Source organism: Strix uralensis, chromosome 4, assembly GCF_047716275.1.
Source record: "Strix uralensis isolate ZFMK-TIS-50842 chromosome 4, bStrUra1, whole genome shotgun sequence".
NCBI lineage: Eukaryota > Metazoa > Chordata > Aves > Strigiformes > Strigidae > Strix > Strix uralensis.
Window position 1 is genome coordinate 284,535 of NC_133975.1, and position 23,614 is coordinate 308,148.

The 23,614-nt window shown below is 61.3% G+C and overlaps 3 protein-coding genes across 16 annotated transcripts in view; 1 reads left to right on the plus strand and 2 right to left on the minus strand.

Moving 5' to 3' along the window:
- Nucleotides 1–196: 196 nt before the first annotated feature.
- On the minus strand, nucleotides 197–7,976 carry HTRA2 (HtrA serine peptidase 2). Of its 11 annotated transcripts, XR_012628604.1 has the most exons (10): nucleotides 7,620–7,976; nucleotides 5,479–5,683; nucleotides 5,212–5,406; nucleotides 4,952–4,984; nucleotides 4,478–4,586; nucleotides 3,280–3,416; nucleotides 3,070–3,139; nucleotides 2,736–2,921; nucleotides 832–927; nucleotides 522–541 (listed from the first exon to the last, which is right to left on the minus strand). XR_012628604.1 is itself a non-coding variant. In XM_074865291.1 (8 exons), exons 1-8 carry the CDS (start codon nucleotides 7,973–7,975, stop codon nucleotides 376–378), a joined length of 1,230 nt encoding a protein of 409 aa, XP_074721392.1. In that variant the 5' UTR covers nucleotide 7,976; the 3' UTR covers nucleotides 197–375. The 11 variants fall into 11 exon arrangements, 6 of the variants coding, with proteins under 6 accessions (XP_074721392.1, XP_074721391.1, XP_074721393.1 ...); XR_012628602.1 differs by lacking the exon at nucleotides 2,736–2,921 and having other exon boundaries at nucleotides 362–541; XR_012628603.1 differs by lacking the exons at nucleotides 522–541; nucleotides 2,736–2,921 and adding an exon at nucleotides 661–698.
- A 228-nt stretch (nucleotides 7,977–8,204) lies between these two features.
- Nucleotides 8,205–21,357, plus strand: AUP1 (AUP1 lipid droplet regulating VLDL assembly factor). Of its 2 annotated transcripts, XM_074865302.1 has the most exons (15): nucleotides 8,205–8,406; nucleotides 8,826–8,963; nucleotides 9,466–9,616; nucleotides 10,536–10,723; nucleotides 10,804–10,876; nucleotides 13,701–13,774; nucleotides 14,648–14,714; nucleotides 15,294–15,399; nucleotides 15,693–15,839; nucleotides 16,015–16,178; nucleotides 16,387–16,475; nucleotides 20,203–20,332; nucleotides 20,407–20,501; nucleotides 20,623–20,772; nucleotides 21,024–21,357. In XM_074865302.1, the coding sequence occupies exons 1-15, from the start codon at nucleotides 8,357–8,359 to the stop codon at nucleotides 21,070–21,072; spliced, it is 1,671 nt and encodes a 556-aa protein (XP_074721403.1). In that variant the 5' UTR covers nucleotides 8,205–8,356; the 3' UTR covers nucleotides 21,073–21,357. The 2 variants fall into 2 exon arrangements, with proteins under 2 accessions (XP_074721403.1, XP_074721402.1); XM_074865301.1 differs by lacking the exons at nucleotides 20,203–20,332; nucleotides 20,407–20,501; nucleotides 20,623–20,772; nucleotides 21,024–21,357 and adding an exon at nucleotides 18,820–18,946 and having other exon boundaries at nucleotides 8,207–8,406.
- Nucleotides 21,358–21,585: 228 nt separating this feature from the next.
- The window catches only part of LOC141942320 (dedicator of cytokinesis protein 2-like), a 67,870-nt gene continuing 65,841 nt past the window's right edge, over nucleotides 21,586–23,614 (minus strand). Inside the window, exons 49-53 of one of the 3 annotated variants that reach the window (XM_074865299.1) lie at nucleotides 23,416–23,513; nucleotides 22,853–23,003; nucleotides 22,467–22,578; nucleotides 21,896–22,029; nucleotides 21,586–21,793 (exon numbers count right to left, since the gene is read on the minus strand). In XM_074865299.1, coding sequence (XP_074721400.1) covers nucleotides 21,737–21,793; nucleotides 21,896–22,029; nucleotides 22,467–22,578; nucleotides 22,853–23,003; nucleotides 23,416–23,513 — 552 coding nt within the window. In that variant the 3' untranslated portion in view covers nucleotides 21,586–21,736. Of the gene's footprint in view, nucleotides 21,827–21,895; nucleotides 22,030–22,466; nucleotides 22,579–22,852; nucleotides 23,004–23,415; nucleotides 23,514–23,614 lie in introns of all 3 variants that reach the window. The other 2 variants (XM_074865298.1, XM_074865297.1) reach the window with 2 other exon arrangements.

The window sequence follows — 23,614 nt, forward strand, 5'->3', positions numbered from 1 at the left end:
CTGCACGAGCCACGGCTCGCCGGGCGCCCACGTTACAGACGGAGGAGTTGGATCCCAGCCCGCGCGGGTATTGAGCGGGTCCCTGGAGGCGCCCGCATGCTCCTCCCCAGCTGGCAGGACGTATGGGGCTCGCAGGAGGGGCAGGTCCCACACAGCCCAGCTGCCGTGGGACGGAGGCCACATGGCACCGGGGGGGTCCCTAAAAAATTGCTTTATTTGAGTACAGAGGGGAATGGTTGCACCATGAGTCTTCCCAAGCACCAGGCCGGGCCCCTCTGCCTGGCCCCTTCCAGTCCCTCACAAGCTCTCAGCCTGTCCCTGACCGGCGCGCAGACGCAGCTCAGCCCTGTGTCCTCGGCCCGTGCGGCAGTGCTGCTACTCCGTCACCTCGGGGACAACGCTCACCAGCAAAGTGTCGTAGCTGCGCCGCACCAGCAAGGCCAGGCTCTGCTGCGTCCGCACGGCCTCGTAGACGTCCTCGGCGCGGCGCGATGCCTGCCCGTTGATCTCCAGCACGACGTCACCTGCCTTCAGCCCTGCCCTGCAGGGAGAATGACGACAGCAGCGCACCGTGGGCGAAGCAGACCCTCAGCTTCGTCTGCCCAGCAGCAGGAAGGGCCGGGCTCTACAGGGGGGCTCGGGCTGCCACACCGGGTGGCCTCTGGCCCCCAGCTGCCTTGGCCAACAGGATGGCAAGCCTGGGCAAGGGTCACCAGTTGGTTTCTGCTGCAGAGTGATGGGCACAGGGCCCAAGCCCTGCGGCTCTGAAGCCAGACTAAATGCATCCCATCCTCGCTCAAGGCACCCCCCAAGGCACAGGGCAGCACTTACTGATGGGCCGGGGAGCCGATGATCACCTTGTGGATTAGCACTCCATAGGAGACATCTGGGAAGCTGGGATCACGGAGCTTCAGCTCAGCCAGGATGCTGCCGAGGGAAAATCAGCAAATCAGCATCAGATAAGGAGCTGGGAGCAGAGCGAGGCTCCAACCCCACCATGGCTGCACAGGCTTGGAGACCATGGCGCAGAACCTCTCCTCCTGCGTCTCTGCATGCCGCTAAGCACGAGCAACCCACTGCAAACCCCGGGGCACCCAAACAGCACCATCTTCCTGTCGAAAACTAGAGGACAACAGTCCTAACTGTGCCAGGGAGAGCTGGGAACTACCAGAGTAGTTCACACTTTGCATGAAGAACCAACCCTGGATGTCCCTCTAGTAACACCCCTGGCCAGCAGCACCCCCCAGCAGCGGTTTCCCATAGAACCTGTTCCCAATAACCAGCATCTTTCCTTTGCTGTTTTCAGGGTCCTTCGCTCAGTCCCTGCTCACTCTGCATGGTAAGATGACCGTGGATGGCTCTGCCAGCCAGGGCCTGTCTCTTCCCGTGGCTCTCTGTGGCCACGACAAGGATACCCCTGAGCTCCACGACAGCTCAAAGCCACTGGCACATCTCTGTGCCCTCCGGCCACGGGGCAAAGGCTGGTGCCTCAGGACGCTCCTGCCTGACAATCTGCTGCGGGACCAGGACACCGAGGAACTTGTACCCCACACGGAGCTTTGGCTTCCTCCTGCGCCAGCGCAAGTTTCCAGCCTTTCAAACGAGCATGTTCAGACAGCGCGAGCAGCCGGCTCCGAGCGAGCCGCCACCAGCTGGGAGAGCTGCCCAGCAGCCGGGCACAAACACGATGGTTTTGGAGCCGGATGGTTTCCCAGGAGTGCTGGAGGCTGCTTGCAGGCTGAGTTGGAGCTGGACCTGCTTCCAGGAGCCACGTCCTCTTCCCTGCGCGCGCAGTTGGGCTCCCACGTCCCCAAGTTCTGCCGAGTACCAGCACCATCTACTGGGTGTTTACTAGGCACCCAGCAGTGTCCCCCCGCACCCCACTGCCCCCAATCTTGGGGGCACAGAGCATCTGCTCCTCTGTCTGTGTCCCAAGCAGGAACCCCAGAGGCTGCTCGAGGTGCCCAGGGGCGCAGGTAGCCCCCACAACCCCCAACGCACCGCAGCCACGAGAGCTTTTGGAATGGCAGAGCACAGCCCCAGAGGTGCTCATGGCCCTGAGCAGAGCCAGGCCTGACTAAGGCTCACGGCCCTGAGCAGAGCCAGGCCTGACTAAGGCTCACGGCCCTCAGCAGAGCTCTGCAGGCCTGACTAAGGCTCAGCCCTGAGCAGAGCTCTCTGCAGGCCCGACCAAGGGCTTGCAGCCCTCAGCAGCACGCAGCTGCCTCTGCCGGGTGCCTGGCTGGCAGCCGAGGCTGCAGACACGTCTTGGGGACCAGCAAGTTCAATCAGACCCACACGGGTTGTCTGTCCGCAGTCCCCTCTGCTGACCAGAGCGCTCCTTGAGAGGTAACACAGGGCCCTTCCCAAGCCAGCACCGTGAGGGTGAAGAGTCTCAGACCCACACAAAGTCCTCCTCTTCCTAGTTGTCAGTGCTGTACTGGTCAGCACCACGACGACTTCTCTCCAGAGCAGTACCCAGCGCCCCAGGAGCCTCACACCACCCCGGGCTGGCAGCCACGCTGCGTGTGCCAGTCGCTCTCCTGCCTGTCCACCATCTCCCTCAGTTGACTCTACCACTGGCAAACTGGCCATTTCTTATTCTGAAAGTCCCATATTCTAGAACTGTTTCTGCCCCACAGCAATTCACAGGGCAGATCTCTCCTCCCAGAGCGTAACTTGCCCAACTGCTTCATCACAACTTTCAGCTGGCATGTGGCGTATCTATTAATTACACATTTCTGGTGGCTCTTCATTCACGCTGTGCTGCAAAGGCTCTTTATCGAACTCCTCCCAGTGACAATTACAGACTGATCTGCCACTCCGGGGGGTGGGTTCAGGGACTTTTTATCTGCTTACAGATTCTTCCACAAGCGTAGAAACTGGCAAGCTTCTAATTTACCTCTGACACAGCCTAGAGTCTAAACACAACACGAACAGAAAGATTTGAGAACGAGTGCTTAAGCTGTGAAGGCAATCCTCCCCAGAACAGGTGCTCTGTTAGATTCCATCACAGTCACCACGCCCCGACAAGACCCGTCTGTTGGCCCCCGACCTTCCACCACGTACCTCGGTGTCAGAGTCAGCATCATCACCCCTATGTAGCGCCGCTTTGTCTCTGCATTGCCAAACCAAGAGCCTGTTGAGCAAAAGGACGACAGATGACAAGGCTGGAGGCAGACATGCACTTGGGATAGCGCTGGGCTGGAGTCACAAAGCCCATGTGCCTCGAGGCAGACGCTGGGCCAAGGGAGTCAGGGAGTCGTTCCGATTCCCTACCAACAGCTTATTCCCGTCCCCTTTAGCAGTTAGAGCTCTACAGGCATTGCACACTGTGCTTTCCTGGTTTGAGCTGTCACTGTTCTGACTGAGAGTATCACTCCACAGCGTCACCATGAGAACCAGCCAGCAAGAGTCTGCATTAAACACATGATCACAAACACAAAGGAACAAAAAGAGGCAATGTCCTACAGGACTAAATTAACCACCAGCTGAATCCTGCACCTGCATCTCCGCTGGTACGCACAAGGCTAAGTAGCACCATTTCCAGGTCATCCTTTCCCTTTTTGAACACCAACAAACAGTCCACTCATTTTCCCATATGTTGAGATCTACTGAAAAGTAGCAACAAAAATAAAAAAAAGTAATCCTCACCCACTCCTGGGGACTTAAGTACAAGCTACTTGGGACACTTTGAAAGTCTTTATCGGCAGCAGAGGCAGGCCAGCATCCTCCCTGCAGTTTGTTAGGCCCCTGTGGGCAGGGAAGTGTGGGAGTGTCAGCTCTGTGCAGCTGTGGGAGATTCAATACGTTAAGAGTCAAATCATGTGTTACTGGTAAATGATTAAGAGGCAAGTCGGCATTGGCCTGTCAGCCCTGCACAGCTGTGGGAGATTCAATACTTAAGAGCCAAATCAACATCAGCTGGTCAGCTCAGCCAGAGAGCTCAGTTTGGGGAGCTCGGTGAAGGTGAAGAGCTCTGCTTGGTCAGCCAGGCAGGAGCTCTATCCTGCGCTGGCTTGGAGAAGTGCCAGCTCTGCTCTGCACCGGCCTGGAGAAGCAGCAAGGTTTGGAGGAGAAGCAGGCCTTGGAAGAGAGATAAGTCAGCTCAGAGAAAGTATGGAACTGTTTGTGGGACAGAGGGTTGATGACTGTCTAGCTGCCAATTTGTTTATCATGAAGTAAGAGCTAAGGTAGCGAGAGCATAGCAAGAGCATAAGTATGTACCATTGTAATAATAAAGGATTTTCCTTCTGCACTTCAATGGAGATCCATGCCTCAGTTGCCACAGGGAAGTAGCAGCAGAGCCTTCCCACGGCAGGGAGAGCTTCATGCCAGATGGGAGAACCTTCTTACCCCCAAAGACTCCGAGTCCTGCTCTGCCGGGCCTTCTCTCAAACGAAGGGCCCGGAGCCCAGCTATGCCAGAGCTTCCATCCTCCTCCCCCCATACCCAAGCAGGGAGGGACCCCACTCACTTTTGCGCTGCTCCTCCTTTTGCAGGAACTTCCGCAGCCGGTCCGAGGGGATGGCAAAAGAGATGCCCGAGGTCACCTTCATCGTGTTCACCCCAATCACTTCACCATCCTGCAGGGAAAAGAGCACTGAGCTGTCCTGTGTCACCAGGGAGAGGAGGGGCACTGCGGTGTCAGCCTGGAGCCCTGCCCGGCCTGCTGCTCCTGTCCCTGCCTGGCCAAGGCTGTGCAGGGCTAACATCCACCGCACCAGGGTCCCAGCAGCTCAGGCTCCCCGGAACAGAGGCTGCCCAGGGCTCCCACGCTGGGCCGACCCCTGCTCCTCCTCACAGGGATCCAGGAGCACATGCAGCCCCCCCCACCTCCCTCCCTCCCGGCAGCTGCAGCATGCACAAGTGCCCCCACCGAGGGGCACAGACTGAAGGGCAGCCGGCACATCCCTGCCCCACCAGCCAGGGTGCAAGCAGCAGCACTCACCAAGTTGACAAGGGGGCCCCCGGAGTTCCCAAACTGCAGCAGAGAAGAGAGCAGTAAACCAGCCATGAACGCAACGTCCTCGCACAGCAGGACCCGCGGCAGGGAGGCAGAGTCCAGACAACAGGGCCAGGCTGAGAAACGCAGCCCATGCCCAGCCAGAATCCCTTCACCTCCCAGCACTCTGTGTCCAGCCTCCTGTGACCTCAGGGCACCCCCAGCCTCTGCCCAGCTCCCCCTGCCCCAGCGCCAGCCCCCCTTACGTCAATAGCTGCATCGGTCTGGATGTACTCCATGTCAGAGGCGGCCAGGCCCAGTTCCCGGCTGCCCCGCTGTGCAGAGCTGACGATGCCGGAGGTGATGGTGTTCTGCAGTGCAAACGGGCTGCCCATGGCCACCACGAACTCTCCCTGCCGCACCTCCGAGGAGCGCCCGAGGGGCAGGGTGGGCAGCGGGTGCTGGAAGAGAGGAGGAGGAGGGTGAGCGGATGGTGGGGACAAAGGGAGCGTCTCCGTGACCACAACACCCACCTTAGGCTTGATCTTGATGGTAGCGATGTCTGCAACCTGGTCCACGTCCTGCACCACAGCATCATACTGCTCGCCGCTGGCCAGCTTCACCCGCACGCGTCGCCGGTTCGCCACCACGTGGGCGTTGGTCACAATGAGCCCGTCTGGAGACACCAGGAAGCCCGAGCCATTGGAGATGGGCACATCACGGCCCGAAAAGGGGTGCCTGCAAGGCGTGCGCAGGGTAACGGTTGGACTAGGTGATCTTCAAGATCTTTTCCAACCGAGATGATTCTGTGATGTCAGGGAGGGGTGGCAGGGAGCCTGAGGGAACTGGTGGGGACTCTGGGGAGGGCAGGCAGGGCCCTGCAGACTGGGTGGCCCAGACTGGGAAGTGAGGGAAGAAGCAGGGGACAGTGAGGGTGTCAGGGCACCAGCACGATGGGGGAGACTCCTTCACTTCCCCATCTCAGGAGTCCACACGAACACACACGTAACAGGGGAACAAGCAGGAAGAATCAGGAGTCCAGGCACAACAGCAAAGGTATGATCCAGCTGGGGCTACAGAAACATGGTGGGACGCTCACATGAGGGGAGAGTTGCAACGGCTGGCGTGGGCGCTTTGGGAAAGAGCACAAGGAGGAGGGTTGTGATCTGTGCAAGTAGCCTGAACACACAGAGCCTCGCCTGGGGCCGGCCATAACTGCCTGGGAGGTGATGGGTACGTCTTCATCGAAGAGCCAGAGAAAGACTCAGGATTGCAGACCCTGGTTCCAAGGGGGACACCCACCCCTCTGCAGGAAGAATGGTGCCGAGTGGGGCAAGGGGCCCAGTGACACAGAACACAGAGAGCTGAGGTGATCCGCGCCTTTTTGCCTTGTTCCTTGGGCCTCTCAAGTCCCTGTGCCCTGAGGCAGACCCTGTGGGAATGCAGCATTACACAGAGGATCAAGGGAGGGATTGCTGAAGCCAAAGGGACATGCACAAGTCCATGGCACCACAGGAGGGGGCTGGCTGATGCCCCTGTGAGTGCTCAAAGGTCACAGTGGTAAAGGGGGGCTCTTGAGGGCTGGAAGAACAAACATCCCACCAGCCTGCAAGATTGCCAAGAAAGAGTGTCCTGAAAACTGCCAGTCAGTCAGCTTTGCCCCTGTCTCTGGGGAAGTTATGGAGCAAACGCCCCCAGAAACCACCTCCTGGCACACAGCACTCAAGAAGGGGACTGGGAGCAGCCAGCACCAACTTACTAATGGCAAATCATGGCTGACCAACCTGGCTGGCAGCGTGGGTACAGGGTGACCAACACATGTTGTTTAACTCAAGCAGGCTCTCAGTACAGTCCCTTCTAGCCACACAGGTGACACGTGGGCTGATAATCAAATAAAGTGAAGGGAAAATTGGCTGGACCACCCAAGGTCCAGCTGGTGGCCAGCTACTAAACCAGGCCTCAGGGCTGGGGGATGGGCCACTGCCATTTAACACCTTTCATGTTCATGAAGGGGATGGGACACTGCGCACACTCAGCAAGCCCTGCTGGTGACTGGAGAGAGCGGGCAACAAGCTGAAGGGCAGCGTTACTATTGAGGTGCCTTAACAGGCTGGAGACGCAGGACGGCAAGAACGTTATTGAGTTCAAATGTAAACGCAAGGCTGTGCTCCTGGGACAGAGTAATCGTGCACCACAGGACAGCCTGGGGCCGATGCCTAGAAGGCAGCTTTGCCGAAACGGTCCTGGAGGACAAGAAAGTGGCCGTGCAGCAGCGGCAGGTCCCTGAGGCGAAGGCCGGTCGCATGCTGGCTGTGTGCGCAGGCAGCAGGGTGAGGGGACGGATCCGTCCCTCCCGCAGCACCTGGGGGACCCCACCTGGATGCTGTGCCCGGTTCAGGCTGTCTGGGACACGAGATGGGGCGGCCGCGGGAGAGGCCAGCGGAGGCCCCGGAGGTGGCCGGGGCGCTGCACTGTGCAGGGAGGCTGAGGGAGGGGGGCTGTGCAGCCGGGAGGACGGGGAGGGCCGAGGGATCCCTCCCCGGCGGATGATGGGGCCAGATCCTTCTCGGAGGGGCAGGACGGGAGGGGAGCCGACAAGGTCAAGAGGGAAACTTCCCCATCGGGTAGCGGGGGGCTGTGGACCGGGCCGGGGGCGGCCGCCCGGTGCCGGTACCTGCCCACGATCTCCACGTAGACCAGTGCGGGCGCCGTCTTCTCCACCACATCGGCGATGAAGTTGAAGGCGGCGCGGGGCGAGGCGGGCGGCGGCGGAGCGGGCACGGCGGCTTGCAGCGCAGGCAGCGCGGGCCGGCGGCCCTCACCCTCCCGGGCCCACAGCAGCACCAGCGCCGCCGCCCCAGCGCCCAGCGCCGCCGCCAACGCCCGGCCCCCGGCGGAGGGTGGTGGTGGAGGTGGAGGAGGAGGCGGCAGCGGGGAAGGGGGCGCCTCGGCAGCCCCGCACAGCGACCGGCACCACCCCACCGCGCCCGGCCGCAGCGGGACCCGCACCCACCGCGCCAGCGCCGCCATGTTGCCCCGGCGCGGGGCACGCTGGGAGCCGTAGTCCTGAGGCGGAGGCCTACCGGAAGCGGTTGTCCCGCCGCGAGGCACGCTGGGATCTGTAGTCCCGCCGCGAGCCGTGCCGGTAGCCGTAGCGCGGCCGCCGGTGGGGGAGGGCAGCGAGACTTTGCGGTGAGAGCGGCTCGCCGGACCCCCCCCCCCCCCAGCCGCCGTCACCGCCCGTCGAGGGCCCGCGGTGAGCGGGAGGGAGTAGGGGGCTGGGGGGGGCGGTGCCTTCCCGGCTTGCACCGCGCCGCCCCTCCCAGGCTGCCCCGCGCGGGCCAGGCGGGCGGCCGAGGGGGAAGATGGCGGCGGGTGTCGGGCGCCCCTGAGGTACCGGGTGCGGCGGGAATGGAGCCTCCTGCGGCCCCGGGCCCCGAGCGGCTCTTCGATTCGCACCGGTGAGAGCCTCGGGGCCTGCGGGGCGCGCGTGGTCCTCTCCGCGTTTCGCGGGGGTGGGCGGCGGGCTGCCGGGGAGGCCCGGGGGTTCGGGGTGTGCCGGGGGAGGCCAGCGCAGGAAGCTGGCGTGTCCCTGGGGGGAGGCCCCGGCGGCCCGCTGCGGGAAGAGGTGTCCCACGGGAGCTCCGTGGAGAAGGTCGGGGGGTACCGGACGGGGACCGGTGAGAGTCCAAGATGTGCCCCGGACGCCCGCGGGGAGGCTCGGGATGGGCTGGGTGTCTGGCTGGGGAGGCTGGGAGGTGACACAGGCGGGGGACGCAGGGTGGTCCCTGGGAGGGTCCGGGCAGGCAGCTGGGCACCGGCTGTCCCGTGTGTGTCCCAGCCGCGCTCAGGCTGCCTCTGCTGCTCTCTGGTCATACAGGTTTCCGACCGATGGGTTCCTGCTTCTGGCCCTGCTGCTCTACGCACCCGTGGGGCTCTGCCTGCTCGTCCTGCGCCTCTTCATCGGTGTACATGTTTTTCTGGTCAGCTGCGCCCTGCCTGATAGCGTGCTGCGACGGTGCGTGAGCTCGGCGGTCCCCAGGGCACGCTGTTGCCCAGGGGGGATGGGGTGTGCAGACACTGCTGGGGGGCAGCGTGGGGTCTGTAGTTTGGGGTCTGTAGCCATGGAGGCTTGGCTCATGCCGAGGTTTACGGGGAGCTGTGCTCGTGGGACTCTTTGTTCCCAGGATGCACGAAGGTCCCTTCTCTGCCAAGACCAAAACTGGCAGTTGCCTCTGGAGTGCTCAAGGTCTGATCTGAAACACTTGGATCAGCTGGGTACCCTGCTAAGAAATTCTGTGGTGGCTTGCTGCCCCGTATATCATGCTGCTGCCACCACTCTGCAGGCAGCCTGCAGCCCAACAACTCCTGTACCAGACATCTGTCATGTCATTTCCATTTTGTACCAGTGTCCTTTGTTAAGTCACATGAATTCCCGGGTCTCTGTTCGCTCTGTTGGATGTGTCAGCCGGCAGCGACTCAGACTGCAGGGCTTGAGGAAACCACTTTCCCCCCCCCAGGTTTATTGTACGTGTGATGTGCTCAGTGCTGGGCTTATTTGTGCGACAGAATGATCCCCGGCTTCGTGATGTCAACGTGAGGGTGTATATTGCCAACCACGTGACACAATTTGATCACAACGTCATCAACCTTCTGACCTCATGTAATACGGTGAGTAGCTTGGAGCCGAGTGTGGCTGGTCTGGAAGTGCCTCTTTCCAACAGAAGTGCACAGAGAGCTCTTCCAGAATTGAGGTATTGCCACGGTCGTCTTCAGTTCTTATTCGTTAACCCAGGATTGCACAAGCCTTGAATTTTTTTCTGTGGTTCAGCATCACGCTCTTAGGCTCTGCGTGAAAAAATGAAACAGGGCGAGGAGGAACAGGAAATGTTACAGTGGGTATTGATTTTATTGAAAGGGAGTGGGCAGATCCTAGCATCTGCATCTTTTTTTGGCCTTTCAAATAGGTGGTGTCAGAAGCAGGGTTGGCTGTGGAGTTTTCGTACAGCATCAGGTGCCAATTCTGTGTGTGGACAGCACAGAGCGTGGCGGGGAGCGGCGTGCTCCGGTTATTCTGCTGGGCTGGTGGTTGTGTAACTTTCCCTGGACTCTTGTGAAATTCCTTATGTGTGGAGTTCCAGAATCAACAGACTCTGAATGTGCCTGGGAGTGAATTGGTTGGTCTTGTGTCCTGAACAGCAGTAGATCTGCTCCTTACCTGGAGAAAAGCAACTCGTGGAAGTAGTGTGTCCTTTGCCAAGTGTGTTAGGAACTACTGGAGGGAACATGCGGAAACACGGTTGTCACTCAGAGCAGGGGGGTTGTTCGTTTCTCTGGCAGACAAGGGACAGTCTGAGCTGAAGATTAGGAATCAAATTCCTATGGAATTGGGGCCAGAGCAGCTACTGAATGAAGACTGGCAGTAACGTGTTCTCTGCTACTAGTGTTTTTATCCTGCAGGTTGCCCCTTTCGCCCCCAGAGGCATTTTTGCTGAGAAGCAGGAACTTTGTCTCCCCCTGTGTTCTGGGAAGGTAGACCTTGGCAGGGGGCAGGATGGTGGCTCTCCCTCACTCTTGCTTCCCCTCGCAGCCTACACTGAATGGTGCCCCTGGCTTCATCTGCTGGTCGCGGGGATTCATGGAGCTGGGAGTGACAGGCAGCCGCGCGGAGCTGGTGGATTCCCTCAAGGTGTATTCGTCCCACCGGGGAAACCCCCCGCTGTTGCTGTTCCCGGAGGAGGCTGCCACCAACGGCCGGGCTGGCCTGCTCCGCTTCAGGTACTGCCGGGGCCGTTCTGCGCCGGCCTCGTACTGGTGCAGCTGGGGGCATTCACTGCTGAACTCCTCCTCCTTTCCAGCTCCTGGCCGTTCTCAGTCCTGGACGTGGTACAGCCAGTGGCCCTGCGAGTTCAGAGGCCGTTGATCACTGTGGTGAGTCAGAGCGCGGGGCCGGGCGCTGGGCGGGGTCTTGGCCGGGCCCTCAGTTCTGCTGCTGCTTTGAATCCTGGGGGTGGTGCAGCCCAGCCTGGTGTCCCACACCCCAGGACTAGGTTCAGGGCCAACGCTGTCCTTTCCCAGGGAGCTTCCACTAAGTCAGTCCTCTTTTAGTGACACTGGCAATGTTTTAGTGGCTCTAACAACGTGCCATCTGGCTTCTGTGACCGTAGCATCAGTGTGTCCATCTCGTCCTGAGCTCCCTTCTCAAGGGCTTTGAAGGACCAGCTCCAGCCCCCCTGGGGATTGGCTGACATGCCGAGGGTCACGCAGGGCACTCCGGAGTAGGTTCTTGGACTCGTGTCTCCCAATGCCCACATGTAACGTGATGCAATGTGAGCTTCAGAAAAGTGGCAGAGTTCACGATGATAACGCTAGCACTGCTTGATAGATTGCAACAAAGCTGTTCTCAGCTTATTCACAGAGAGATTTTGTTGAATTTCTTATTTCTTGATGTGATTTATGGATCTACTTGATTAATAGACACATTTTATATTTGTATGATGTTTTAGTTGATTCTCTATTGTCCGTCTTTTTAAGGTGGTAGGGCACAGTGGGTAGATTTAAAGCCACTTACCAGAAGGCCACACAACCTCGCTGCCCATACTAAAGCATCAGCAGGCAGGTGTTTTTGAGGGGAGATTCTGTTTGGGATTAGGTCTTTGCCCAGTGCTGTTACTGGCGCTGCAGATGGCAATATTGAGATCCCTGCTGGTGAGGTTCAGGTTAGTGAATAACGAAGAAGCTGGAGGTTACTGGTTGTGATCCGGTGCACTGCTGGTAGGTGCCGGTGAACAGCCGCTGCTTGTGCGCCCAGCATGGCCTGCGGGCGTGTAACAAGAGGAGGAGCTGGCAGGGTGAGTAGTGCAGTTTTAGCTGGATGTGTGCAATGATGAAAACTGCTGAAATAATACGCAAAGCTTTGGTAACCCAGCTGCCGAGAAAGTGGGGCAGGGGTAGAGAGAGCTCGAGGAAGCCGTAAGCGTGATGCAGAATCCAGAGAACAGCACTTAAACGCACTCAGCTTAATCAGCTTATCAGAGAGAAGGCAGAGGGATTGTTGTGGGTAGCTGTTTGCACGGTGGAGAAGAGGCTTAAGAGTGGAGAATTATTTTTTTCTGACAAAGCACATAGCAGCAGTCTTTGCGGGTGCTGAGACTAAACGTTGGTACCGCGCAAGTTCAGTTTTCTAACAGTGAGGATACTTTAAATTTTTGAATGACTGCTCCAGAGAAGTGGGAGAGCTGTCCTGTTCTGGGCTGTTCATAATGAATATCTGATCTTTTTGTGGTTTTGGCTCCTCCGAGCAATTCTGTGAGATGGGACAAGTTGTGTATTCGTCTGTGCATCCTTTCCTTCCTGAATGTTAGGGAGAACAGCAGGCCCGTAACTGGAGATGTGTTTGAAGATACTGGTTATAGTCAGTTCTTGGCTCAGGTTTTACCTTCAGAGGTTGATTCCCTTCATGCATATTGGCTAAGTAAATCGTGGTGGATTTCTTATGTAATTTTAAACCATCAGAAACTTCCGAGGACTGGAGATGCAATACTTTGACTGGTTTGATCAGTGCTTTACAGAAAGCTTTCTTAGCCACTTATGTGACACTGGGCTGAGCAAACCACTAAATCTGGATTTAAGAAAGAATTTTCTCCAGCTCCAAGTGGCTGGAGTCTTGAAGGAGGGTGGTGTTCTGTGGCACAAGGCAGCGGAACTGGAGTCTGGCTGTTGGCATCGTTGTAAGGCATTTGACTGCAGGTTTCTTAGATCTGTTTATCCAGGAGATGAGACTTCTTTATGTTACCCTTGGTGGCTGTGGTTTCTGGGCTTTGCTCACGTACACCACCTCTTCCCAGGCCAAACAAACCGGCACGAGGCCTGTCCTGGGGCCGTGTGGCTTAGGTGAGCTCGGGTGTAAAAGAAGCCGAGGCAGCCACGTTGTGCGCTGCAGATCTTGAGGTGGAGTTCTCACCAGCTTGTGGAAGGTGTGGTTGCTGCAGGATAAAAGTAACCAGCTACAAAATCCTAGGAACACTGCATAGCGAATTCTTTGGAATCACTGAAGAGTGTAGGTGGAGGGGACTCTGGAGCTCTTTATTGGCTTTCTGCTCCCAGTCAGCCTGGCCTCTGAGTCTGGGCCAGCTGCTCGGGGCCGTGTCCCGCTGGGACAGGTGGAGACCCCCCATGCCAGAGCGCCTGTGCTAGTGCTCTCCGCGTCGTGGTACTTGGTAGGGAAAAGATTATTTACTAATTTTTAGGAAAAGGAAGAAAGTAATAAATTACCGCTCACCTTTAATGATTGATCTCCAAAGAGAAGAGTCGTTTAAGCCTTCACAGTGCAGCCTGTTTGGAAATGAAGAGATAAAGCTTACAGGAGTTGAGGCATTACACGGGCCGTTCCCATCAGAATAAGGGAGGATTGTTCATGATTCTAAGGAAACCTTAGTAGGTCTCAAGGCATTTTCAGTCCATTCTAAAGGCACAGTCTAGTAGAGAATGTGGGGATATTAAAGGAAAGTCTTGCTGTCCTGCTGGGAGGAAACGATGACTCGAGGCCGTGAAAACTGCCTCCCTCGCCCTGCTGGTGAAGGTGGGGCCTTGCCCTCACTGCGCTGGGTTTGCCATTCCCTCTTCCCCAGCCCTCTGCCTCTCCCTGCCCACGTACCCGTCACCCGCTGCCGTGGCTCAGCTGTGTCCCACCCGCCTCCCCGATGGAGACCCGGCCAGCCCGTGTGCCGCGCTCTCACTCTGCTCTCTTCCCCAGAGTGTGGCTGACTCCTCCTGGATTACAGAGCTGCTCTGGACCTTCTTTGTTCCCTTCACAGTTTATCAAGTAAGGTACTATCTCTCTCTCTCTTTCATTTGGGGCAGGGCTTGGGGGGGGCAGAGCGCCTGACGTTTTTGCCGTTGTAGGAAGTTGGTACACACTACCGCGCGCCCTCGCTGCGGTGTCTCAGCATGGCTTTGTTCAGCGGTATTTGGTCCGTGCCAGGTCCAGCTTCTGAACCAGCTTCTGAAGTGGAGAGGGCTCTTGGTTCCTGCGTTCAGTTGCTGAAGGAGAGGAGTCTCTCAGGGCTTTTATGTCGAGTTTGCCGGGTTTATTTTTGAAGCTAGCTGCTCTGCTGTAACTCACCCCAGGGTTGCTGGGGTCCTGCGGGTGATTCCCTGCCAACAGCTCAGTCTTCCAGCATCTGTCTGTTCCCTGTGATCCCTTGTGAGTCACAGAGGTGGTTCAGACATCTGCCTAGGGCCCAGCTGAGCCCAGACTGGCTGCGTAGCTTTGGTGTCATAAGGGTCCAGGGCAGCAGAAGGGGCTTGGAATCAAATTTAGGGGTCGGGGTATTTCAGTAAAGTCTTGTGCTGTAGCTTTCCCCAGCCATATCTGGCTCGAGTCTTGCTGATCCGTTTTCTACTTTCATGTTAACAGCAGTGTCTCCTTATCTGGGGCCTCTCTGGGAAATTCATTAGGAGATACGTAATGCTTGAGTGCTAATAAAGGTTCAGTGAGCCAGTTTTGTCTGCTGAGCCATGCCTTGCCCTTAATTTTGCAAGCTAGTGTTGAGGTTTGAGGCTCGACTTAACGGGGAGAGATTTGGGGCGAGCAGGGAGAGCTGAGGTGGGGATAGCAGCGTTGCACGACTGATGCCAGAGGGGGCTGGCTCCCCCAGCAGCCCGAGAAGCAGTCAGCCCAGTGCTGTTGTCCCCATTCAGGTGGATGCCGTCTGTCCCCAGACGAGCTGAAGAACTGAGTGAGGATTTTGCGCTCCGAGTTCAGGAGGTAGGAGGATGATGTGGGAGAGGGATGTGTAGGACTACTGCAACTTGGGATGGTCATAGAGGAGAGTGGGGTGCAAGCAGAGTTGCAAAGGGCATTTCTGGATGGGTGTATTTGTACGATGGGAACCCTGGCCCGTATTTATTGCCCCTTACAATTATTCAGGTTTTCCATGGCCTATTTGCTACCACCCATTTATCCTTTCTGCTAGTTACCAAGGCTCTCCCCATCTAGTTCAAACCTTTTGGTCCCTTTTCATAATGCCACAAACCAAATAAAGCAGTTTTTTCTCCGCCTTTCCCTTATGTGCTGGGTACTTCATAGCTCCTGTACCAAAGATCTTGTATCTCCCTGTCAGCCTGTCTTGGCAGGATGATATTGCCTGCTCCTGGTCCTTCATGTGCTCCATGCGACACTGAAAGGCATCACTGAGGCCCTGGAGAAATCAGTTCCCAGTCCTCTTGCCCTCGCCGTGGCTCCACGCAGGCCTGTACATCTGATACACTCCCCTGCGAGATGGAAATGCCTGGGTCGTGCGTGTTGTGTGTCGTGTACATGTGGCTCTTCTCTGCGTTTCTGCAGCTCTTGGCCATGGAGCTGGGTGTGGTATCCACACGGCTCACTGCAGCAGACAAAACCGAGCACATGAAGAGGCTGAGACACACGTCGCTTCTCCCCTTTGCCCCAGGTGGGTGTCCTGGGTAGTGTCCTAGCTGCGAACTGCCACTGGGGCTTTGCCTTTGGGGAGGCCTTGGTTGCTGCTGCGGGGAGGCAGGGGAGAAGGCGCGTTGGACACCCTCCCGGGCAGCGGGGGCTGCCTGCGTGCTCCAGGCTGGCAGGGAGAGGACCGCCGCTCCCGGGCATGGCGGTTGTGCGCAGGAAGTCCAGCTTTCTCACTGCACTGGTTCACGGGAGAGGAAGCGGGGCTGTTGCAGCTCGAAGGCTGTGCACCATCTGTGCCCGCTGCTCTTTCTCTCGCAGCCTCAAGCCAGCCCCTGGCAGCCAGGCCCAGGGTGCCTTCCAGCCTGACTGGCGCTGCTCCTGAGGATGTGCGGATCACAGCGATGGCTCAGCGGGTCAAGGAGGTGCTGCCTCACGTGCCTCTGGAGGTCATCAGGATAGACCTGGGTAAGCGAGGCCTGGGCTCTTGGCAGGGACGCAGGGTCACCTTCCATGCCAAGTCTCTGCAGTACCTGAAAGCAGAAACCTTGTCCCTGCTGCACTGTGGAGCGCAGTGGCAGCAAGGATGTGAGTGTCGTGCTGTGGCGGCTCCCTCTCATACAGATCCTCTTTGTCCCTGCAGCCCAAACCAACTGTGTGGATACCACCATTGCCAACCTGCTGGAGGGGAGAGTACCCTTCTTCCCTGAAAGTAAGGAGGCTGGTACTGACCTGCCTGTCCCGTCTACCTCCCAGGCTGCAGCTGCTTCTGGCATCCAGGGCTCCGTAGCTGTGCCGCCTTCCAAGGTACTTCTGGTGGTTTGTTGTCTCCTCTGGTCCGATGGCTCGCAGCCAGATCACGGTGGCTTGTGTTCAGGACTAGCCATGAGGTCAGGGGAGTGGAGCATTTCAAACTGAAGACCGAACTGCTGCGCCGAGTCCTTGCAGAGCCACTAAGAAGGTCTTCTGGCTTTGTTTGAGTGTCTCCTGATGGCTCTTGTGCTTTCTGTTCCAGCCAGCTACAAAGCAATTTGCAAAGTCCCCCGTGGAGCGGCATCTGTCCTTGCAGGAGCGGAAACGAGCCTTGTACGACTATGCCAGGAGGTGAGAGCCCGCCCGAGTCCCCTCACCCCTTCCTGGCAGCGCCCACACCTGCCCCGCGCACGGGTCAGCCCCCGCTCTGCCCCCCGCCCTCCCGGTCCTCTCCTCTGCCCCAGGCAGCGGTGTGGCTGCAGCGAATGCGGCTGAAGGAGAGAGGAGGCAGGTGTTTGTCTGCTTCGCTGCGCGCTGGCTCCCAAATTGCCACTGGGCTCCTGGCTTCAGGGACTTTTGCTGGAAACAGCTGCTGAGGAACAGGGCTTAGCAAAACCACCTCATCTGGTTCTTTGGTGTTGTGGATTGGACTGATGGAAGTCGTGGGACTGTAGATTTCTTTGAAATTAGTATTGATGCTGTGGAACACTCAGTTTAGAAAGAAGTTTGCTGTTTGGCAAGAGGGACAGTGCAATTAATCTTCCTCAGTGTAAGTGGAGAATTACAGAGAACAGGGAGCGAGTTTGACCTCTGTGCATGGTCCTGATGAGGCAATACTGGAACAAGGGTCCAGCTCTGGTGTCTGGGTCTTTTTTTAGAAAAGGTACAGAAAATTCAGAATGAGTTTGGAGGGGAAGTTAAGCCTGTTAAACTTCCTGTAAATGAGATGGCACGCTGTAATCTAGTTCTGGGTGAAGGAACCAGGTTCTGAAAGGCTGTTTGATCTGGCAGAGGGAAGCAGAGCAGTAACTGATGGTTAGTTAGTTGTAGGCAGACAGACTTTGCGCAGGTAATGGGGTAGTTGTTTCTGAAAAGGAGATGGATTTACCAGTGGAATAAGCTTCCCACAGAAATTATGGCTTCTCAGTGCCTGGGTGTTCCCCGGCGACCCTGGCTGACCCTCTGGATGATGGCAGAGGTGAGGGAGCGTTGGGAAGGGGAGAACCCACCCCACGTCACGGTCGGGCATCACATGGAGCTCTGCAGTGCTCCAGGAGAGTCGGGAGAGGATCGTGGAGGCTTGGGGGTCAGTTAAACCTTGGAGATCCTGTGGCTTTTTGACACGGCATCAGCTCTGCTGGCTACCGAAAGTGGGAAGTTCCCATGGTTGGAAGTCAAGGCTAGGCACATCCTAAGTGCCCGTTTCCAAAGGGCTAGCCCTGGGTGACTCCGAGTGGCTCTGAGTCACCAAGAATTTAATTTAAATAGATCTGTTTTTCTGAAAGATCATTTCAGTTTAGAGGAATTACTTCTCGGAATAGTCCCATGGCATAGATAATGTTAGACTGTCTTCAGAGCTGCCCCCCAGACCTTTCAGCATGAGTGCGGAGGTGGCCGAGGGCTCTTGCTGGATCCATTGGGCAGGATATGTTCAGCAGCAAAGAACGGAGCCTGGAAATCCCTTCCTGTGGATTCCCCACCTGGCCTTGTTGCTCTGCATGCTGATATTTTACGTCCCTTTTCTGGGGCCCCTCTGGCTGTAAAGTAGTGATCTCTGTACGTTACTGAGAGGAGGGGATCCCGGTGGGATTCGGAAAGGCGACCGCGCTCCTCATCTGCCTTTACTGCCGAGAAGGGCCCTGCCTGCTGCCCCAGGCTCGCGAGAGCTGCGCGTGTCTCCGGTTCAGAGCGACGGCAGCAACCCCCGTTGCTCGGCCGTTTCAAGCTCAGAGAAGTTTGGCAGCTCAGGGCGTGCTCAGTGTTTGCTTTTCATAGAGCCCAGGCTGCCGAGAGCGCTGGCGGCTCACGCCGAGGCGTGGCTGTTGTGTTTTCAGCAGGGTTCTCCCCCAGCCGGCCGGTGTTGGACGCGGTGGTGGCCGCAGGAGGCCGGGGGCCGGGCGGTGTCACCCCTCCGCTCTCCCCGGTGGGGGATCTGTAGTCTGGCAGCTTTCCCCAGGCACAGCTTCTCGCCCCCTTCCCCTCCGCTTTTCAGCATGCACCGGCAGAACGTTCTGGGCGCAGGCCGGTACCGTGCGCGGCCTGGCTGCATGGCCGGGGCCCCGTGCCTGGGCGGCTTGTGCGAGGGAGCCGGGGCGGGCAGAGCTCCGTCCCGCAAGCCGTGCGGGGACCGGCACTGGCCCACGCTCCGTTAATGCCCCGCTGGGCCCTGGCCTTCTTTGGCCCCGTGGCTCCAGGCGCTCGGCCACCTTCGCCTGGGTTTTCTTAGGCCGGACTGAAATAAGGACCGGGCCTGTGCGCGTGAGGGCTCCGGGGAGCGTCCCTGCTGCGCAGCACACACCCCCCCGGCCTCCTCAACCCCCCCAGCCCCGCTTCCCTCACCCCACCTGCCCCAGCCCTTCGCGGTTCTCCCCCCCTCCCCCTTCCCCCGGAGCTTCCCAGTCGGGTTTCCGGGAGGTGCCGGTGCCCGGTGCCGGGTGCCGGTGCCGGCCGCGCCTGACGGCGGTTTCTCCCGCAGGAGGTTCGCCGAGAAGCACGGCGCGGCGCGGGCCGGCGGCAGCCCCTGACCGGGCGGGGCGGGGCGGGGCGGGGCCGGGCCGGGAGCGCCTGTGCCCTGCGCGGCCGGGCCGGGCCGGGCCCCCGGCGGCGGAAATAAACGGCGGCAGCGTCCGGCGCGGGCTCGGCTCTGCGGCGGCGGGGCCAGGGGCGGGGCCAGGGAGTGGTGGAGGGGGCGGGGCCAGGGGGCGGGGCCATCCCGGCTCCGTGCGGCTCCGCACGCGCCGCGGCCGCCGCCCGCTCGCTCACCGCACGTAGGCGCCGCTTAAAGGGGCAACGCGGCGGGCCCGGCGCTTCCCGTGCCGGGCGAGCGGCGACCGGTGGACGCGGGCCTGGGGCGGCGGTGGAGACGAACCCTACGGGGTCCCGGGCCCCGCCGGCGCTGCCGCCCAGGTGCCGACCCAGCGGGCCCCAGAGCACGGAGCCGATGCCCTTTTAAGACACGGGCTCCCGGTGCCGGTGGTTTTATTTACATGGGGGCTCGCGGGCGTCACGTGACGGGCAGAGCGGCGGGGGCTGAGCGCGGCGGCACCCGCGGGGCCATGGCGTGCGCCGGCGACGACGGTCCGTGGGGCGCCCGGGTCAAGGGGGGGGCTGGCGGCACCCGGGGGGGCCCGGGCGGGCCGGCGTGACCCGGGGGGCTGGGTCAGCGGGGGGTCCCGGGCGGGCTGGCGTGACCCGGGGAGAGGGGGCAAGTCAGTGGGGAGCCCGGGCGGGCGTCCGGGGTGGGCTGACACGCACCGGGGGTCCCGGGAGGCGGGTGTGCACCGGGGGTCCGGTTCCGTGGGGTCCCGGGTGGGCTGATGTGCGCTGGGAGGGGGGCGGATCAGTGGGGTCCTGGACGGGCGGGCAGGCGTGCACCGGGGGGGCCGGGGCAGAGTCCCGGGAGGGGGGTGCGCCGAGGAGCAGCCCCGGGCACGTGGGGGTGTGCGGGACGCTCCGCGTCAGGGACCGCGCTCGCTGCTCCCGTGCTGCGGGATGCACCCGGGGGGCTCCCGGGCGGGACGGGCTGAGCCCAGGAGCCCTCGGGGCCGGAGCGGGCTGTGCTGGTGGGCCCGGGGCAGCGCGGGGGCCAGGCCGGTGCTGGGCTGACGGCCCCCCCAGGCTCCTGGGTGGAGCTGCGGTGTGGCCCAGGCTGCCCCGAGCCCGAGCCCGCGCCCTCGCGGTTCTTCTCCTGCCACGCCGACGTGGAGCGGATGCTGCTGGAGGCCCAGCTGGAGACGGAGAGCAGTGACGGGTGAGTCCCGAAGGGGGGCCTGGGCCCCTGGAGTCCTGCCCGGCCAGGGTGGGTGTTGGGGGGCCGAGGGGCGGTGCAGGGTGGTGACCGAGGGGGTTACATTCGTAGTGCCGTGTTCATGCGGGGCTCCCCGGCCCGGGGTGATGACGGAGCCATCCAGGCGAGCGAGCAGCCCGGGGAGAGCGAGCGGCTCCCTCCCTGCAGCCAGCACCCACCCGGCTGCCCTCACCCGCGGCAGGTAAGGGAGCGACCCCCCCGCGCCACGCCCCACGGGCTGTGCCCCTGCTCTTATCGGCCCTACGCCTCTTCCAGCGGGATGTGCCAGAGGGAGCCGAGCGGAGGGAGCGACGCCTGCCAGCGCCCCTGAGCTGGGCCGGTGCCCGCCGCCCACAGCACCTGTCTCCCAAGTAAGGCTCCTGTCCCCCCCGCACGTCCTGCTGTCCCCCCGGCACCTCCTGCTGTCCCCAGGCCCCGCTGCTGGGCTCGGCCCTCTTCCCTCCGGCCCCTTTAACTGTGCCCTTTTCCCAGGGAGTTTGCCTTTGTGTGCTCCCCCCAGCCAGTGCTGTGGAGCCTGCAGGGAGGTGCAGTGGGGAGGAAGAAGAGACTTTTCAGTTCGGAGCTGCTGCTGCTCTTCATCCCCTCACTGCTGCTCAGCCACGTGCTGACCCTGGGACTGGGGTGAGTTTCCAGCGGGCCTGACCTTGGCCAGAACTGACCCCGTGGGTGCAGGCGGGGTGAGCCCGGCACTGCGGGGTGTCTGGGGCAGCCAGACTGTCCCCGTGGGGAGCTGGGGGTGGGGGAACGCCCCTGGACCTGGACCGCACACCCTTGGGTGCTGCTCTGCACCGCTTCTCCCAGCAGCCGCAGTCACCACCCTGGCTGCTGGCCGTCCCCGTGCCGGTGCCTTACGGCCGCTCTCTCCAATCCAGGATCTACATCGGGAAGCGACTGGCAGCCTCCTCGGCAAACCCACTGTGAAGAGCTGGGCGGCTGCACCGCCCCGTGCCTGGAGGGAGCCCAGGCCCCAGCGCAGCCCACCCGCGCCCAGACGACGTGTTTGCGGCATGAGGCACCATCTCCCCTCGTCCCCTCTGTAGCCCAGGCTCGGGGAGCTGATCCTACGCTCCCACGTAGACAGGAACCTACTGATGGCAGCTCCCTGCTGCAGGCAGCCCCTGCGCCCTCTCCCTTGGTTACGGGTCCAGGTTCCTCCTCTTTAACACAAGACTGTAAATAAACAGCCCCGTGCCAGCGCGGGAGGCGGAGCGGCATGTCACCGCATCGGGCCCGGCACAGCCCGGGAGCGAGCGAGCTCCCCTGCGGCACCGCGTTCCATGGGCTTCCCCGGTGGCGGGGCCGCGGGAGGGGGGTCCGTGCTCTGTGGGGTGCAGGGGCACCGTGCCAGGGCGGCGCCTGGCTGCGGCAGGGCCCTGGGTTGGGCTGTGCTGGGGCTCGCGCAGGGTTGTCGGCCCCACTGCAGGGCACCCAGCTGATGCATTAGTCCTTTATTAGTGGTAGGTGGCCATGGGCTGCTGCAGGGGGCAGGCAGGGGCTGGCAGCTGGCCCGGCGCAGGCAGCAAAGCCGAGTTCGGGCAGGAGAGCCGGTGCTGCGGAGCAGGGGCAGCCATGGGCAGGCGCTGGGTCAGAGCTGAGACAGTCGCTTGGACTTCGGTGGTGGAGGCGGCGGCGACTTCAGCGCCTTGTTCCCATCCGGCGGCGGCGCGGTGGGCGCCTGCAGGCAGGGAGGGCAGTTATGGGGGGCGGGGGGGGCCGGGGACCAGGGGCCGGGGCCGGGCTGTACCTTCCCACCGGCGGCGACGTCACTCTGCTCCAGGAACGTCTCGTAGACCGTGGGGCTGATCTTGCGGGGCAGCGGCGGGACCTTGCTGGCGCTTTTCACCCGGCCGCCGAAGCCGGTGGGAGACACGGACAGCCCTGCGCGGGCAGGGGGGTGGGCTGGGCAGATCAGCCAGCCCAGGGTGCCCTGGGCTGGCTGTCAGGTGCCCTGGGCTGTCGGGGTGCCCTGGGCTGCGCGGGCCTGCTCTCCTGCCTGCAGCAGCAGGATGGCCCTGAGCAGAGGGGCTGGGGGTGACGGGGGGGGGGGGGGGGAGGCCAGCCGGGGGCGGGGGGCTGGCTCCTGTGGAGAGCTGCTCTTGGCAACCGGCAGCTCCACGGGGAGCGTTCGGTGGGGGACTTGCGTCCCGCGTGGGATCTGCCCGTGGTTTTGGCAGCGAGGGCTCCTGCCTGCTCCGTGGCACCATGGGGATGGGGTGAGCGGGTGGGGGGGCCTGTGCTAGGGTGGAGACAGGGGCTGGAGGCTGCTTGGGGATGGGGGGGCTGGGAAGGCGCCTCAAGCTGGTGGCATTGGGTACCTGCAGGGCTGGGCTGAGTGCTGGGCGCATCTCGGCTCGGTGGGGGCTGCTTCCCGTCGGAGCTGCCCAGGCTGCTCTCGCCCGCGTTGTAGGAGAGTCTCCGCTTCTCGTCCTGGGGTGCAGAGGGGAGGCTCAGCGCCTCGGGGTGGGGCCAGGCTGGGTGTGTCGTGTCTTCCCCCCCGCCCCCAGGAAGGAGGGAGCCTTTGGCAGGGTGTGCTGGTCCCAGCACCCTGCCCGCAGCCCCCGTCTCCAGCCCTCCCTACCCTCAGCATCCTGGGGGGGGGCCTGGCGCTGCCGGCTGGGCCAGGGGCTTGGGGTGCAGCGGGAGGGGCACGAGCGGGGCCCTGGGGAGGAGGGGGGGGCACCAGGGCTGTGCCAGGCGTCACCTTGGGCTCTGGCAGCTCCGAGATGGACTGGCGCAGGTCCTGCCGCCGGTACCCAAAGAAGGTGCTGGAGCGGTTCTCCCTGCGCTCGTTCCTGCGCTCCTCGCTCTCGACGGGGCGGGGGGCAGCCTTTGGGGTCGGGGGTGCCTCCGTGCTGTGGAGCAGCCACTGCTGGTGAGGGGCAGGTGGGTGGAGGGGGAATGGGGGGCAGGGCTACTCCCTGGGCCACCAGACCATGGCCAGGAGTGGCCGCCCTCAGCCAGGAACCAGCACCATCTCTGGCAGAGCTCAGCAGCGGGTGCTTAGGGGGGACAAGACAAGACAAGCGTGGATGGCTCAGGGGACAGCGGTGTGCAGGGCTGCGCGTGGGGTGTCTCTGCTCCGTGTCCCCCCACGGGGAAAGGTCCCTCCGTGGCAGGACAGACCCCTGAGACAGTTTGGTGTAAAGGGGAGCCGGGCGGGCAGTGGGCTGGGGGAGTGGGAGAGAAGTGTCTGGGGCAGAGGAGAGTGAGGGTGGCTCAGCAGGGAGGGGTGAGAGGGGGTGGCCCGGGGCCAGCGCTCCCCACCATGGCACTCGCCTGTCTCCAGCATGGCTCAGCCGGTCCCGGTCAGGTCCCCAGGCCACGGACCGGGGTCGTCCACTCCGCCGGTCCTCGAAGCAGACCTGAGAGCACAGGGAGCTTGAGAGAGAGACAGCGGGGCTGGGAGTGCAGAGCCCCCTCTGCCCAGTCCTGCTTTTGGGCCAGTGCCAGCCCCCCACGGCAG